At 48.9% G+C, this 18,049-nt stretch overlaps 1 protein-coding gene across 1 annotated transcript in view; it reads left to right on the top strand.

The window, feature by feature from the left end:
- Nucleotides 1–11,643: 11,643 nt before the first annotated feature.
- PLXNB3 (plexin B3) overlaps nucleotides 11,644–18,049 on the top strand; it is a 59,372-nt gene continuing 52,966 nt past the window's right edge. The window contains exons 1-2 of the mRNA XM_033174075.1: nucleotides 11,644–11,713; nucleotides 17,943–18,012. Of these exons, the coding sequence (XP_033029966.1) occupies nucleotides 17,977–18,012 (36 nt within the window). The 5' untranslated portion in view covers nucleotides 11,644–11,713; nucleotides 17,943–17,976. The remainder of the gene's footprint in view (nucleotides 11,714–17,942; nucleotides 18,013–18,049) is intronic.

Raw genomic sequence — 18,049 nt, 5'->3', positions numbered from 1 at the left:
TGCTGCCTAGTCCAGCCATGTTCATAGAGAGGCCACCTCAGTCAGAGTGTGCTCACATCTCCAGAGAACCAGATAAATTCTTAACATAATTTCAGTCAACTAGTCCAATGAGTTTTTCTTTCCTCGGGGGCAATTGCTGACATTTTACAAAGCACAGGGCCCGTGTCGGCAGCCAATTTGGGCACTGGGGAGGTCATTTCATGCCCCACACATCACCACCATCCCCGGCGTCTTTTAAGTGTCACACTGGGGTTATTATTTAATATTTTTAAAAATCTGTATTCTGCTTTTTTACAAAAGTAAATTCAAAGTTGCTTACAACAATCAAATATACAAACGAGAAAGCCAAGTCCACAAAAATGCATCAAACCACATAAAATACCAGCATCACAAAAAACAAATGGATGCAATGGCCTGTAGGCTATGCAAATAAAGTTTGTTGTTGTTGTTGACCATAAAAAACAAATGGATCTGCACATGTCAAGGAAAGAGATGGTAACAACTTGACAGAGTAAAAGTGCACTCCTTTAGTTTGCTGGCAGTCATCTACTTAAATATATAAACACATACACATATGCTTTCCTGTGAATTTTTTTTTTAAGCAAACAGCAGAGCAAAGAGAAAGCTGAAATAAACTTTCTCCATGTTGTGTCAGTTTTATACTTGCAGGGAGCTTGTGTACTTGTGAACATCAAAGGATAGTGTCCCCACCTGAAGTTAGAAGTAGTATGGCCCACTCTGCCACATTCTGCTGCATGTGTGTATGTTGCCATTGGTTTCTCCTATATCTGCTTCCGATTTGCTCTCTTATGTTTGCAAGTCTCGTCGTTGTTGCAGCTTCCTGCAAGCCTTGAAAAGAGAGCCTGGAAGTTCAGGGCTGTTGTGTTTTTTCTCTCTCGCTCTCATGAGCAGCTCCTTGTATTGGCCGCCATTGCCTAGGGGAGCAGTGCCAACATAGGTTCTTCTTTCGTTCCTGATCACAGACCTGCCTGGCTTAGCTACCCAGCCAAATTTTAAGGCAAGCCATTTGCAGGTGTGTGCATAGCAACACCACAATCCTATTGTAGAGAAAATAAAATCTCTGTTCATTCTGGAACAGCTCTGAAACCCTATAAATACATGCAAAGAGATGGGGCTTCCCAAGTCGGTCCCAGGTGTTTGGAGTGAGGAGTTTCAACTTTTTCTTCCTCTCCTCTACTTGATTGTATAAATTACTGATTTATTTAATTGTAGTATGTGTGTTTTGTAAGATGTTTTTGAAACTTACTTCTGAATTTTCTTCGGACCATCTTTCCTTTTCCTTTTCTTGTTTAGCCTGCCACCCACTTCATGCCCTTCCCAGTATGAAAGCCCCACAAGTAAACAATGTGATACTATTGCCTGGCAAGGGGGTGGGGAGAGCCAGAGTGTGTGCCATGGAGGGCTGAGCATGTGTCAAAATTCTCAGTGGAATGAGGCTGTTCCCATCTGCTGGCTCTGATGTCAGAATTTTACAAAACTATGCAACAAAGACTTTCTTTCTCTGCTGTTATGTACGTGCAAAACTGCCACCCCACTCCCCCTTTCTCCTGCCCTCACAGTGCCTTTTATGCTGGCAGAAGCCAGGTTTATTCAGATGCTGATAATAAAAATATTATAGATCACAAACAGCTGTCCGTGTGATTCTGGATTCTGGGATGGGATTCTGCATGGCCACTGCCAAGAATGGTAGCAATTGGAATTGGGAGAGGGAGAGCCAGCCCTACCTAGCACTGGGGTGGGGGTCCTCAGTGGGGTCCAAGGGGTGGTAGAAGGCATTGTGGCACAGCTTCCTTTCCCCCAGTATTCATCAACTGCTCTGTCCCAGGCCCCTCTATCACCTTTAAATGTGAACTGAAATAAATTTCTCCCTCAACCCTATCCACAGGTCTCTGCACCTTGTCATTAACATTTTAAAAATTATTTAATTTGAGGGAGGCCCTTTTGATTCTAGAAATTCAAACAGAAACGTTGAATGGGGGAAACCAGTGGTAGGGGCTCATTGCGAGTCAAAAGGAGATAAAAGTAATGTTTTAGTTACTGAGATTAAACAACCTTAACTAATAGTGTGATGTTTTAATTACCATTTTATTTTAATTTTTTTAAAGCACATTTTAAATATGAAATTCACTACATCACATTGGAAAAGTGCCAGAGTACTTGTCAGCTCAGCCTGGTCGTTTGTGTGTGTGTGTGTGTGTGTGTGTGTGTGTGTGTGTGTGTGTGTGTGTGTGTTCGTGTTCATTAGCTCGGCAGACAGGACCAGATTGACTTCTTAATGAGCAAGTTGGTGAAATAATGCAATTTGCATTTAAAACAAAAACACAGAGAAGAAGTAGTGACTGTCCTTTTCATTTAACTTGGAACACTGAAGGTGATCCGACTAGCAATCGGATCTTTCTTCAACCGTATCAATTGGGCAATGTCTTCTGCAACACCTGAGGGCAATGCGCTAGCTCAGGGACTGCATCTCCCCACACTTCTCCCTGGGCCCACTCCCAAGAACCTGCCTCCTGAGGCACCCACCTCACTCTGCCCAATACTATCGCTGGCCAGCCTTGCTCTAGTAATGGGTGAAGCTGTTTTCAGATAACTCATTTTCTACTTGGATGTCCCAAATTTGAGTGAGCATAGAAAAGTGATGGCTTCACAATTGAAGCTCTGTACAAACACAGCCATAAAGAACTGCCTGTTTGGGATTCAATGCATGCTGTCTGACTTCAGCTTCCATCATCCCTAATCAGGGGGTGATGCTGGCTGGGCCTGATGGGATTTGGAGTCCCACAACATCCAGAGGGCACCATATTGACTGAATTGCAGTCTGAAACCTCCTAGTAGTAGCTGGCTCTGGCACCGGCCACAAACCATCTCAACTCACCCACAGCGTTTACATAGCTGTCAACCTTTCCCCTTTTTTGCAGGAAATTCCCTTATTATAGCAGTGGGGAACAGCAGGGAGGGTTTAGCCATCAAGACTCCCATGACAGTGTCCCTAAACAGATTCACAATCTGGCAACATGGTGCCTTGTACAGTAGGTTTACTCAAACGAATATGCAGTTAAGTTCAACGGGACTTGCTCTCAAGGTTCACATTGCAAGTGCAAAACAATGCAGTCTGATACTGTAAACCACCTAAGAGAAGGATTGCAGTTTGCTGTTGGAAGATAATATTTGGATGAAATCTCCAGGTAGGGCTGGGAGAAACATCTGTCTGAAAGCCTGTAGAGCCACTGCCTGTTGGCATTCAGTCTAGACAGTACAGAGCTGGTGGTCTGACTCAGTACAGTATAAGGCAACTCCCCTCGTTCCTAAGTAAACTGCTGCATTCAAGAGTGCCTCCATTGCCACCTGCAAACCTATGCACACCCTTACTTAGAGGAAAGCTCCACTGAACTCCGTGGGAATTCCTTCTGAGTCAGCATGCAAAGGACCTGACTGCATTGTTTTCTATAAATCTTGGAGATATATAGCTTTGGGGAGTTGGATTCTTCAGAGTTGCAATGCCATATCTCTCTGAAAGCTGACTGCAGCTAAATATTGTATGGTTGCACATTTTGCAATAAATAATGAGGTTGCAGTGGGATCAGCAAGCAAGCATCTGTTAACTATGCTGAACTTGTTAGTTCCTTCTTCATGTGCCAAATGCTTAATGTAATGGAAGTGACTGCTGTTCTCATTACACCTTCCTGTCTAAAGAGAGTATTAATAAAATACATTTGGTAGACATTTAATCATATGCTAATCTGATAGTTCAGTCATTGCTGATTGAAGTTTGGAAGGGAATTTGTTCAGGTTTTTCTCTTTTTTGTGCTTCCTTTTGAAGTTTCAGAGAAAGACTCCCAACAGCAGAAAGTTCACAAGAGGCTGAACATAGACATTTATACATCTATACATTTATCTTCAAATCTACATGAGACCCAAATCAATGTAATAAATGATTTATTTATTTTTATTTTATTAGCACACGGTTTATTGATCACTGTGCTTACATCACTGTAAATCAGAAATCTGCCAAGCACAGTCCTGTACTAAATATGGGCTGAATGAGGAGCTGTACAGAAGCTGGCATAGGCCAACAAGAGAGATTCACGAGCACATCTGCCCAGATACACCAGGTGAACACACCACTAGAAGAACAGCCAAGGTGAGGCAGAGACATGGGCAACACAAGGAAGGATCTTTCTTCAGATCCTATCCTCCCCCAGACTATCTCTATCAATAGCACGATTTTATAATGACAACAGAACCGGTGCAAAGCGTTTCCCTTCCACTGAACTCATCCCTCCTGGCCTCCCTGCCTATGTCATAAAAGTACAGTAGGGATGGCAAATCTTATCAGCCCCAGCTGATAAGGAGGATGGAAGATGTATTCCAGCAACACCTGGAGGGCCACTGCTTCCCTATCCCTGAAGGCTTAGCCAATCACAACACACCAGCATCTATATGTAAGTGCAATAACTTAGATGATACGGTGTGAAACATGGTTCTCTCTCTCTCTGGCTGGATGTTGTGCACACTTAGAGCACACAAGGGAGAAAACTGGCAATGGAAACTATGGAACAAAGGCACTTTGCAGGAAAAAGGGAGCCTATTACACAAGGTAGCCTATCTCCTTCCAGAACACTTTGGGTACATGCTAACATGTCCCTTCCTAGAACCCAAACAGGTAGCTCACCTGGGGATTCTAGACTAGGGGTAGGTGAATATATCAATCTTGGTTTCTCTCGGCTTCTCATTTTCCCAGTCTTAAATTAAGTTCTCCACATTTCCACATCAGTTTACATGAAAATTAATCAGCGTTTTAACACAAATTTATCTTAATATACTCATTTTTGTCACAATTTCGCCTAATATACACTTTTCAACAAAGCAGTTTCCCCTCATGTAATGCTTTTTCGAATTCACTAATATAATGTGTTTTTATGCACACCCGCTGTGGGTTAAACCACAGAGCCTAGGGCTTGCTGATAAGAAGGTCGGCGGTTCGAATCCCCGTGACCAGGTGAGCTCCCGTTGCTCGTTCCCTGCTCCTGCCCACCTAGCAGTTCGAAAGCACGTCAAAGTGCAAGTAGATAAATAGGCACCACTCCGGCCGGAAGGTAAACGGCGTTTCTGTGCGCTGCTCTGGTTCGCCAGAAGCGGCTTAGTCATGCTGGCCACATGACCCGGAAGCTTTATGCTGGCTCCCTCAGCCAGTAACGCGAGATGAGCACCGCAACCCCAGAGTCGGACACAACTGGACCTAATGGTCAGGGGTCCCTTTACCTTTTTTAACCTCAATATATGCATTTTATTACATATTACTTGGCTGGAGAACAGAGAAGGATGAATTTTGACAGGTGGCTGTGCTTAGGTTTGCATCTTGTTTCAGAATATGTGAATTACATAGATTTGCCTTTAAAGGCAAACTGAAGTGCATTCCTTACCTGTCCCTGCTCTAGACACAAACGCACAAGGGCACAGCACTCCACCCAAGGAAGTAAGGGAAGTGGGAGTCATCCTGCAAAGCACAACTGCCTCCCACTCCTTGCAATATGTGATGACTGCGTCTCTCGCTGTAACATTCTGTGCCACTCACAGCAGTGAAGAGCGGTGTCTCCCATACAGAGAAAACACTTGCCCCCACATACTGTAAGCTCTATTTTATCAGCAAAGGTTAAGCACTGCATTCAAACCACTGCTGGCCAGACACCCAGAAGGACTTTTCCCTTGCAGGATCACAGCCCACACACATGCAACGGAACAGCTGTCCTTGCACTCTTAGTAGCGCCCCGCCTCCCTGGGTGGGAAGTACGAGTTCCAGTTGCAACAGTCGCTCCTTGAACCTTTCTCTCAAGGAGGGCTGTGTGCTCTTTCTGCAGACCTCCTGCCACAGAAGCTATGTGAGTGTGGTGCTGTGTGCTTGCTCTTCCCTCCCCTTTGTGTGAAGTGCAAAGTGCTTCAATATGGTTCCTTAATGCCCCCCTGCCCCCCCAAAAAACCTCGGCTTCAAATTTTGTTCTAAGCCAAAGGCAGGGAATCTGTATCAGCCCACAAGCCGTATTCCGTTTGGAGCAAACTTCCATGCCAGTGGTGGGCAGGGGCAGGGGCAGGGACAAAATTGGGTGAGGCAGCAAATGTAAATAGGATTGTTGTACAGTAGGCCCGTTTCTATGTACACCCCTCCATCCAGACCAGCGAGAGCATTGCCAGAATTGAATGACACTTCCCAGCTGGGCAAAAATATTGAGGGTGCGAAGTAGGGCTGGAGGGATGTGTGGCTCAGGAATGTTCTGAGAGCCAGAGAGGTTTGGAGGGCCTCATTTGGGCCGCAGGCTGAGGTTCATCACCAGACCCTAAACCACCCACCACCACCAGTTTTCTTTCTTTTGAGTTCTGCTTAGGGTGGTTGTGTGTCTTGCAATAGAGAGGGCAGTCCTTTGTTTGAAAGCGACCTCTCCTCAAAGGTCTGTCTGGGTCAAGTCCAGATTAATGGTAAGGAACCCTAGGAAGGGAGAGCAAAAGGGGGACCCTGAAGCTGCCTGTCGACAGTACCTGAATAGCAGACTAAGCAGGTATACAGGCCACCTCGTCAGAGTCATCCCCTTTATGGGATTTAGATTTAGATTTCAGAAATTATTTTGAAATGCACATCTGTATTGTAGTGAACTAAAGACTTCCGTCAATCCTTGCCCTAGGGAGAGGGGTTGACATGTTGCTTAATTTTCTAAGTTCTGCTTACGTGAGTATGTAAGTTAGTTAGTCATATTATACCATGTTTTTGTTTTATTGCTTGTAACCTTTTTCTTGAGAACTGTGTAACCTTTATCTAGTTATTGTTCTTTCTTTTAATAAACCTTTGAAAGGACAACTTTTGTCTATGTTTTGTGGTTCTGACTGCAAAGCTAAACTGGTGCCTATCCATTCGACCCTACCACTGCGTTTACTGTCTGTACCTGTAGCCTGGTAATGGCAGGGGGTTACCCCTTTTACCTCTGCTCAGGGCTACTGGTGGAACCAAAAGGGTGGTGGCAGCTTCTACCGGGTCTTTGATCCTTTTGGCGTATAATTTCTTGACCCCCCTTGTGGGGTGGTTTTGAACCCCCTCTTCCACCACATATATGTTAGTGTGGTTGGTTATGCACTGAAAGAAAAGAAGAATTTGCACAAAATGGGCATATTGTAATTTATAGTTAGGTCCAAATTTAGACATAACTACTATAACTTAGGGACGCGGGTGGCGCTGTGGTCTAAACCACTGAGCCTAGGGCTTGCTGATCAGAAGGTCGGCTGTTCAAATCACCGCGACGGGGTGAACTCCCGTTGTTTGGTCCCTGCTCCTGCCCACCTAGCAGTTCGAAAGCACGTCAAAGTGCAAGTAGATAAATAGGTACCGCTGCAGCGGGAAGGTAAACGGCGTTTCCGTGCGCTGCTCTTAGTGATGCTGGACACATGACCCGGAAGCTTACGCCGGCTCCCTCGGCCAGTAACACGAGATGAGCGCCACAACCCCAGAGTCATCCACGACTGGACCTAATGGTCGGGGTCCCTTTACCTTTAGCTTTACTATAACTTAAATAGAAACACAGCACATCCTGCCATAGTGAGGAAGACAGCAGGTGGCTTGTGCACCTGCTCACTCTGCTGACCAGGTGCTGCAGTTGCTGATGGGCATCTCCAAGGCCCCTTCGTCCGGCTCCTTCTATTTAAAGCTGACTTGGCTTGGGCAGCCCTCAAAAGAGAGGACACCTTCAAAGAGAGGACTGTCCTCTGGCAGCCACCCTCCAGAATCGAGTATATCCTCTGCAAAATAGGATACATGGCCACCCTTAAGGTTGCCAAATTTTGAAGAGCCAAAAAGAGGACGCTATGAAGGCCATTCAAAGCAAATGAATGCAATTTGTCTCACATTTTACCCCTGAAAAAGAGGGTGTGTCCTGGAAAAAGAGGACATATGGCAGCCCTGGCACCCTGCATATATATTAGCAGATGTGAAATGTTATGCAGATTAAGGACTTACGTTTGTAGACTTCTCGTTGGTGATGCATTTATTAATTTTTAGCAGCACATAAGCAGCCACCCTGGTCCTGCTCGTAGAATCACTCATGCCCCTTTCTGTGGGGCTTCATGAGCTCCCTCTAATGCTCGGGGTGGTCAAGACTGACTCCCCACCCACACCATTCCATGTACCGAAGCTGATGGGGCTGGCAACTGACGGAATCCTCCCTCCAGTGTAGCTGAGGGAAGCAGCCTGGGCATATCTGTCCTCCAACCCTTTGTGGCTGCCTCATTCTGCCTAATGATAGGGCTGGCCCTGGGAATGGATAGGACAAGCCCAGAGTTCAGCATCATGTGCCAGAAGACTTGCCCAGCATTAGCAGGAAGCAACACGCAAAGATCTTGCTTAAGAATTCCCTGGTCAGCAACATAGCAGGTAAACAAGCTGCTACCTCAGTGCCAACTTGTCTGCTGGATTTCCCCCCCTGATCCCATCATTTATAATTAGTGTGCACATAAACTGATTTGTTTTACATTTATACATATCTGCATTTATTTATGCATTATGTTTTGATAGCTATAATGCATGCAATAAGCATTAATTCCCATTGAGCTTGCTGATTTTCCCTGTTGCTTCGTTTCTGATTACATTGCAGATCTACCGTTACCTGAAAATCCAGAAGGCTTCTTCCTAACCTTCTTCCCCAGGATGAGTGAGAACATGATGGAATTTGCTTGTTTTAAGGGCAATTCTTCAGGACCCTGTCTTTGATCTGGTCTAGGACATTCATAGATTCCATGGCTTGCAGTTGTATTGACACACAATTGATCAGTTTATTTATGAAAAACAAGTGAGCATGGGGTAAATGGTGTCTCCACCTAATCCATAAACTAGTTCATCATCAGGTTTTCCACACCTATCAGCCAATCACCCATTCCCACCACCCTTCTGAGCAATACCCCTCCCCACCCTCTCACTAAATATAAGGGTCTGGTGACTTCTGTTTCAGTGTATCTGAAGAAGTGTGCATGCACACAAAAGCTCATACCAAGAACAAACTTAGTTGGTCTCTAAGGTGCTACTGGAAGGAATTTTTTTATTTTAATTTTGTTTCAATAACACCTGGAGAGCAACTATGGATTTAGGTCAATAGTTTAGGCCTGCTCATGCAGCAGGTTTCGCACTTGTGTAACAGAACTCCCTCCTCTTCTGTAGCACCTCTCATACCCTCCAAATCTGCTGCAGAGGGTCAGTGGATGCTCTGGTGCAGATTTTGGGGAGCACACAGGAGAAGGGTAGAAAGGGAAGTCCCCACAGCACAAGTAGTCAAGAGCAGCCAAGCCTGTTTCGCTCCCTAAGGTGAGACGGAATGGTGCCGCCACTCCATCGCTGAAACCTCACTTACCGGGTCGCACAGCTACGACTTCTGGGTTCTGGTGAGATCTTGCATGAGGTCCCATGAGATGTTGCCAGAACCTGGAAGCCACAGATGCATCTCTAGCAGCAGTGATGGTGGGCAGCGGGCAGGGCGCACGCGCGCGCACACACACACACATCGACCATGGGAGAAACAGTGGCAGCAGCAAGATCTCACCGGAAGCCTCCACCGCTTCTCCTCGCTTCTTGGGGGGGGGGCACACATGGGGTGCCGTCCCTTGAGATTCTGCCACCTGAGGCAGCTGCCTCAGTCTGCCTCATGGGTGGGCCAGAACTGCGAGTAGTACAATAACACCCATGAGAGGGCATTCCCAAGATGCATCTGTGCCATTATAAAAGCTGATCAAAGGCCTTTATGCTATAACAGTGCGTAAAACACCGCTGTGCACACTAATCACAAGCACTATGCTTGGCTCATTCTCAGTGTTGTCCTCCTCACCAGACTAGACTAGACTTGTTAGAAATGCATTAAGCACTAGATGGTATGTTGAGAGTGGCTTCTAGTCAGTCACATGGCTGATTTCAAATCCAACCAAAGTAGAAGTGGCCAATGGCAGAAATGCAAAGGGGTTCTTCTAACCCGTGTGAGGGATCTGACGTTTGCCCCAGCACTGTCAACTATTATTTTTGTTTTATTTACCAAAGAAATAAAGTGGTTTGTGCTTTCCTCAGGCTGAGCCAGCAGGAAAATGTCCACAAGGCTCTTGTCCAAGTATTTGCCAATCCCAATAGATCAGTTTTTCCTCAAGGCTTGATAAGGATGTTGTGATGTGTGCATTCCTCTTCTCTAGTGGTCCTTTCTCTGGTGTCTGGAGATTAGTTTAATGCTTGACAACAACATTTCAGGCATTTTTTTACTAAGCACAGTCCAGTGCACTGAACAGTAAATTTTAATGCAGGGAGTGACCTTCTCAGTCAATCCAATTTTCAACCTTTTCTTGCATACTTCACTGTCTGTGTGTTTTGTAGCCAAATGGTTTAATCCCTATGGAGGGTGTCTGCATGTGGCAAGGGATGAAAAAGTAGCTGCTGCAGATCAAGCACAATCAGCTGGATGATTCTGATGGCATGTGCTCTTTTGCTTTCACATGGCTGTCCAACTCTCTCTCTCTCTCTCTCTCTCTCTGTGTGTGTGTGTGTGTGTGTGTGTGTCCCCAGGTCTGATTATCAAGCAACACACAATTCCTTATTGGCCATGTTGCATTTTTCTGGTTAGAGACGAACTGCAGTAGACTGTCATTAGGGGAAATACCACATTCAGAACTCTTTCTGTAACTGTTTTAAAGTTATAACAAGCCAGGTGATCCAGTCACTGATCTTCTGCATCACATGTGGCTCACCCCCAGCCTGTCACAGGAAGCAGGGAACTTTCTTTAACAGATACAGGGGAGTTTCCATAATTTAGGTGCTGAGTACAGCATAGGGGCCCGAATACCCCTCAGCCCCGAGGAGTTGGCTCCTATGTCTTGTAGAACAGTGTTTTTCAACCACTGTTCTGCGGCACACTAGTGTGCCGCGAGATGTTGCCTGGTGTGCCGTGGGAAAAAATTGTGTTTATTTGATTCCTATTCAAGAGAATTACTTTATATATAGTCAATATAGGCACAGAGTTAAATTTTTTTAAATTTTCTAATGGTGGTGTGCCTCGTGATTTTTTTCATAAAACAAGTGTGCCCTTGCCCAAAAAAGGTTGAAAAACACCGTTGTAGAAAGTTGACAGCTATGGCCGTTTCCCAATGCAAAAAAAAAGGAAGGTTGACAGCTCTGCCTACTGTAGGATTCTTTAAGAGAGATCTCGCAGGAACCCAGAAACTGCTTCTCTGGTGGCAGCAAAGTGGGGTCACGCCTACGGAGCCGCCCCTTGGCTTCTGCCGCCCGAGGCAGCTGCCCCAGTCTGCCTCATGGGCGCCGGGCCCTGTTTGACCCCTCTCTCTCCGGTTTTGCCTTCGGCTTGAGCCGCTTTCTTGCAGGCTCGCCTTGGTTGCCAGAGACACTCCTGCGCGCGGGGAAGGAAGGAGGCGCGCCGGGCGGGCGGGCGGGCTTCTCCACCGGCTGCCTTCGGGCGGCAGGGGGCGCCTGCGGGCCTCAGCGCTCGCCCGCCGCGGGGCTTTGGGAAGGGGCGGGTAGGCTGGGCGCCGCGAGCGGCTCGGAGAAAGGGAGCCGCTCCGGAGTTGGCAGCGGTGCATTGTGGGGAGTGGCCGCCGGGACAAGCGCTGCCGGGAGCGGCTCTGGGTGGCAGCGGCGTCCGCCTGCAAGTTCTTCTCGGCGCGGGCTCGCCAGGTAAGGCGCACGGTGTCGGGGCTCGCGCATGGCGGCCGCGGGAGACGCCTTCGGGCGCTCGGCGGAGTCTCTTGCCCTGCGCGAGACTCCCCTATTTCCCTGCTCTCTCGGTGTCGCCGGCCAGTTGCGGCTCGTTGCCTGCGACGGAGCACGACCAGCTGCCCCGGCGCCCCTCTCCGTGCGCCTTTCTCCTCGCCAGGGCGCGCCTGCTTCCCTTCGCCCCTCCGGGATGCCACCCCGGGCGGGGACCCTCCTCCTCCCCCTTCCTCCCTCTTGGGCGACCCCCCTCCCCGCGGCGCCGGGGCGAAACTTGCCTCTCCTTCGCTTTCTTATCCCCCTTCCCTCCAATGGGGTTTCTCCAGCCGCTCCCGCGCCTTGCTTGTCCCCGTCCCCCCCGCGGGCGACCTCTCCCTTTCTCCGCGCCCGACGCCCCGCACTTTCCCATTCCTCCCTCGTCGGGGTCCCGATCCCCGCCCCTCGCCTTTCCCTTCTACAAACCGAGGGCGAGCGGGGAGCGGAGGCGCTTTTGGAAAGAGGGAAACGGCGCGGCTGGTAGTTGCCTGGGATTTCTGGCGGCCGGGTGGGCTGCAACTAAGCCCTTTCTCGAGCGAGCGGCGCCCCTTGCGCAAGCGGGCTGCTTTGTGTGCCTGCCTGCCTGCCGATGCTTCTTCTGCCCGAATTGACGAGCTGGAAGATTCCCAGGCCGGGCGGCGAAACAGGTGCTTTTGGCAGGGACTCTTTGGGAAGTCGGGAGTTGGCGGACGGTCTGGGCGCGCCACGTGAAGCCGCGCAAGGAGTGGGAGCCATGGGTGAGGCCATGTGGGGTTTGCATGGGGCAGCCCAGAGGTGGTGAGCCGCTCGCCTTTCAGAGAACCAGCTTTGGTTCAGCGTGGTGGCGCGGATTTTGGCGGAGATGTGCAATCTGAAAGGCGGCTTGTTTTCCGTGCCTAGGTGGATTTCCATAGTTTGTTTCTGCTTGCATCACACCTTCTCCGGTAGCTTCAAAGAAGTGACATGTGGGAAGGGCATCGTTTGCCTCTCCCTAAATGCCTGCCTCATCCCTTGCCTAAGTTAGTAGGGGCTGTTTCTCCGTCCCTGCGAGAGCATGCCCGATTCCTTTGCAGAAAGGCTGTTTGAGTTGTGCCAGAGCTCAGCTCTGACCTCTTTTCAGTGCCAGAATATTTAAAGTAAAAGAAGATCGCCAGGCCCTGAGAAGGTGTAGAGTGCATTTTCTGTACCACTGGGCAACCGCAGAGACACCGCACACATTGGGAATTAGGAGAAAGGGCTGGCAGATCAGAGATTGGTGTTTCCAGGCAGACTTGCGTTTTGTCACCATGTTGCATGTTGTATTTTTAATAGGCAACAAGCACTGCTCCTTTTTCACATGTCCACATCACAGATAGATATGATGGGTTTTATTTCAGTTTCCCCCATTTAAAAGTTCTGCAGCTGAGCTGGCCAAGAGTAGGGTCACTTAATACCATGATTTCAGGATAGATTAAGAAAGAATGATCGCAGCTTGGTAAGTGACATACAGTCTAAGAAGATGAGTTGGTGTGCCTTGGGGGTGGGTAGTAGCTCAGTGGCAGAGCACATATTGACCTGTCGAAGGTCCCAGAGTCAATTCTCAGCATCTCCAGGTAGGGCTGCAAAAGACTCTTCTCAGGAACTGAGCACAGCTGCTCCCCATCAGGGGGACCAGAGATTGGAAACCAGACCATTGGCTATGCTGACTGGGGCTGATGGGAAATGGAGTCCCACAACACCTGGAGGGCCACAATTGCCCCACCCCTGCTGTAGACAATACTGAGCTTGATGGACCAATGGTCTGACTTGGTATAAGGCAGTTACAGGTAGGTAGCCGTGTTGGTCTGCCATAGTCAAAACAAAAAATAAAAATAAAAAAAATCCTTCCAGTAGCACCTTAGAGACCAACTAAGTTTGTTCTTGGTATGAGCTTTCGTGTGCATGTATCTGAAGAAGTGTGCATGCACTTGAAAGCTCATACCAAGAACAAACTTAGTTGGTCTCTAAGGTGCTACTGGAAGGATTTTTTTTATTTTTTATTTTGTTTTGGTATAAGGCAGCTGAGCTTCGGTGGTGGTGGTGGTGGGGCTAACAGTTCTACTTTTGCACATAGAGGCAATACTGTTGCATGGTTTGCAAGTAAAGTAAAATTAAACTAGTTGGAATGACACCTTCACCCCAAAATAAGTGGGTCCCCCAGCCTCCTTGCACCTTAACTTGATCCCACCTGTGCTGAAAGCTAATTTCTCTTTGAACCTACTAAATTCCTTTTTGTTAATTAAGCAGATATTTGCACACAGAAATTATAACTTTAAATACTAATAATTATACATAGCAAGGAAGGGCACACCAATGATATGTATCTATGTATAATTATTAGTATTTTAAGTTATAATTTCTGAGTGTGTTTGCCCCCAACTCCACCTCACCCCTCAAAAACCTAAAACGTAGAATACTCCTAAGGATATATAACAAGGAAAGGCAAGAAGGACCATGCCCCCCACCACCACCATTTGCTGAATTTATGGAGTAGGCTTGCTGGCAGTATCATGCTGACTTGTTTTCTCCCCTCACACAGAGGTGGGATTCTCTTCTCCTCCTTGTGATTTGAAGCTAGGACAGCCAAATGGATATGTTAAATGTGAAACTCCCTTGTTTCTGACGCTGAGGTGTGTTTGTTTGCATATGCTGGGGTTACAAAGGAGCGAGAAACCAGATGTGAAGGTGTTAGTCTTGAGGGGAAGGTTTGCAGGGCAAGCTGCCACGTGTAGGTGAGGGTGGGGGTCTGTCTCTCTCTCTCTCCTGTCTCCCCCCTTTGCTGTCGACTGCAGGGCGAGTCCCAGCAGGCCTGACTGCAGCCAGTCACACAGTTATTAAACTCACAATGGGTGTTTGTTGGTTTGTCTCATCTTTCTAAAGTGGTGTGTATTTATGGGGGTGAGGCAGAAGGGGGGGGGAGGGAAGGGTTGTCCCTCCACACACCACCTTCCTCCCCAGAGGCTTCAGCCAGTTCACGGTTAAGCAGTGGGTTGGGTTGGGGAGAAGAATGGATTTGCCAAGAACTCAGAATCACATGATTCTAATCCTGTGTTGTCTGTCTCTTCCCCCTCCTCCCCTCGCACAGCAGGGGGTGGGTGGAAGGATTAGTGCCTGTCTTCCTTTAATGGGACGGTTTACCATAGACTGGCAAATAGTGCTTAATGTTTGCCTGGATTATATAACAAACATAGCGATTATCCTCCCCTTGCTTTCCTCCTCCTATATAATGTGTAATGTTTGGGAATGTGGGGGGGCACTGGGATAGCTGTGGTCAAGTCTGGGATCCCCTCCTAGACCCCAGCTCATGGCCCCTCTCTCCCCATCCACCCCAGCAGCCGAGGTGTGTGGGTGTGGGTGTGGAGATGCTTCTCGGTCCTCACCCTATATCTAGTACACATGCTGACACTTGCTGCACAGGAACTTTGACTGTGGTTGTTTTTAGATCCTTTTCTCCAGCGGAGGGGGGCTGCTGGGGTTCCCAGCCCCACTTGCTGCTGCTGCTGCTGCGTGAGGGATTACTGGAGGCCGCCCACGGTTTGCTCTTTCGGGCACCTGTGATGCTGCCGCCGCTGGGCTTGCTCCCGTGTTGCCCAGCGTAGGAACCTGTGCAAAAGCAAGCAGTGCCAGGCATTTCCCAGGAGGAGGAAGAACCTGCTTTCCTACTGGAGCAGGTGTGCGCAGGGAGCCTGAAGCCGCGTAAGGAAGAAATCCACAGGGCTGAATGGGGACGGTGCCTGTGATGGCCCTGGGTAGGGTGATGGTCGATTGTGAATGGTGTGTTTGTGTGTGTAAAGGTGCCTGTTGCTGGAAAATAACAAGTGCATAGATATGCTGAGGTATGTCTGAGGGAACATGATGTGCCGCCGTGCTTGGTAGGGCAATGCTAGTGAGAAGGGTGTGCATCTGAAGCCTCAAGTGTTGAGGAAACGAAGAGAGGTTCATGACGAGGCCCCAGCCCCCCCCTCTTGGCTGTGGTCCCTTCACGTCTGCCCCACATTTTCTCCTCTTGTCTTTTCCCCCCTTCACGCTCTGACTTGCTTTGACGCCCTCTTTCAGCCTTCCGCGCGCTTTGCTGCCCCAGAGCTTGTTACCCTGGGAGGCACTCAAAAGCCCCATTGATTTCCTCCGTAGGAGTCTTACCCGCCATGCCTGTGCGTAAGTGTGTGGCTGGTTATACACCATGCATTTAAAGCACATACCTCCCCCAAATAATCCTGGGAACTGTAGTTTGTTAAGGATACTAGGAATTGTAGTTCTGAGATGGGCAAATTACACCCCCCAGGATTGCTCAGGCAGGATGTCCTTGAAATGTATGGTGTGCATGCAGCCACCGTGGGTGTTGGGGGGGGGTGTTGGCACAGAGGGAGAGATGCCAGGTTATTGTACCTGCAATTTCCCCCTCCTTTCCCCACTTTTCTGGTGGGCTTTGGCACTTGTAGGGTTAAACACGCTGGGTCTGAACTCCCTGTGCCAGAGTCTCTCATTATTCCCTGGACTGTTATCAGGGGTGGCTCTGTTCCTGCCCCCCTACCCCGAGCCAGACAAAGGGGGCATTCAGCAGCCCCTGGACTGGCATGGCTCTCCCCACGCCTGCTTCCCGCTGTGGGGGCGGCTGCGCTGGGTGCTCGCCAGGGAACTGCAGCTTCTTGCTGACCCCGGACACCTTCTCAGCCTCCGCCTCTTCCAGTTCAGGGAGGCCTCTGTTGACTCCAGGGCGCCACAGGGGGTGGCATTGTGGGGAGTGGCAAAAGCACCAAGGGTGGGGTTGGCCTGAGCTCAGTTGCCCCAAACCAAACTTTGCAGGGGAACAGAATAATCAGGACCCATTGTGACAGGGCCTAGGTACCTGGGGGAGGCCTAGTGGAAGCCGACACACTCCTGACACCTTGGCTGTTTGTACTTTGTGTACAATTTCTCTCTCTCTCTCTCTGGTTCCCTGTCCTTCCCCCTCTGCTGCTTCTCCCCACCCACCCCCTGCTGGCTGTAAGCTTAATCTTGCACCCACTCCCTTGTGGGGAATGTCCTGCCCCTCCCCGCTCAAGCCAAATGTCCCCATTCTGCAGCTTCCTGGAGCCAGCAAAGGAGGATCGATGATTCAATGAGGCTCTAATGGAATTGCTATTATGCTATAGCGTGGGGGTGGGCACAATAATTGCTTGGGAAAGCCAGGGGAGGGGGTGCTGCTTTGAGAGATAGAGGCTGAAATGGCATGAAATGGGCTAAACCCGACTGAGCTGGATTCTAATCTCATAGCACCAAAACTACACAGCAGCAGATTCTGGGGAGGAGAATGGGAGACAGGCAAAGTCCTGATCTGTGGGACTCAACCCCCCTTGAGAAGTTCTGCACCAGCTCTGCTGAAATGAACAGCTTTGGTCAGTCTTGTGTGCAGGAGACCTTCCCAGTTGATTAGGCCCCCATGTTAATTAGGGGGTGTTAACTGACTTCTTCTCCCACCTTCTTCCTCAGGCACTAGAAAGCCCCTGTAAGCAAAATGATCAGAAAGGTTTGGGAATCAGCTTTGTAAATTTGGAAATGGGTTTATCAGACAATATTCCTTGACCGGTTCTGCCTTTCTTAAGCTTTTTGTTTAAATGGTTTGGGTCAGCCTTGTACTGCTTTATGACCTGTCCCCACCCCAAAATTAAAAAGGGCCCTCTCAGGTCCCAGCAAACCATGCACAGCCACCCACCTCTCCCTGCCCCTTCCAATTAATCAATAACTCCATGCAAACAAATCACAAGGGATTCCTCTGTTCCCCACCCAAGGGCCAGACACAAGCCCCGACCTGTCCGTCTCTTGCAATCTCAGGACCCCCCCCCCCAGCCTGCAATAGCTGCCTTCTCCTGTCTCTGGCAATGCCCTTCATTCTGGGCCCACAGCCCCTCTCCCCTCCACCCTGTTTCATTCTCTCTGGGGTGCCAGTGCCCTGTGTATAAGTTGTGAGAGCTCTGTTTCTAGGGGATAATGGGCCCCTTTAGCCCCTGTGTGGCTCTGTGATGGCACAGCCGAGATGGGAACAGTGGGGGCTTTGATTGGGGAAGGTTATCACAGCAGCCATTGATGCAGCCTTGAATTGCCATCTAACCTCTCCCCCTCTCCGTCCCCCCGGCACCCATGTCAACTCACTCGCTGTCTTATCTCATTCTTCCACCCATAGGGATGCCTGCTGAGTCCTCCTGCTTGACGCCACCATGTGGGAGCTGAAATGCCCCCAGCGCAGCCAAACGGTAAGCCTTGGAAGTGTAGGAAGGGGAAATTGCAGAG

This window comes from Lacerta agilis, chromosome 16 (genome assembly GCF_009819535.1).
Source record: "Lacerta agilis isolate rLacAgi1 chromosome 16, rLacAgi1.pri, whole genome shotgun sequence".
Classification (NCBI taxonomy): Eukaryota; Metazoa; Chordata; class Lepidosauria; order Squamata; family Lacertidae; genus Lacerta; species Lacerta agilis.
This window is presented reverse-complemented; position numbering and strand designations above follow the sequence as displayed.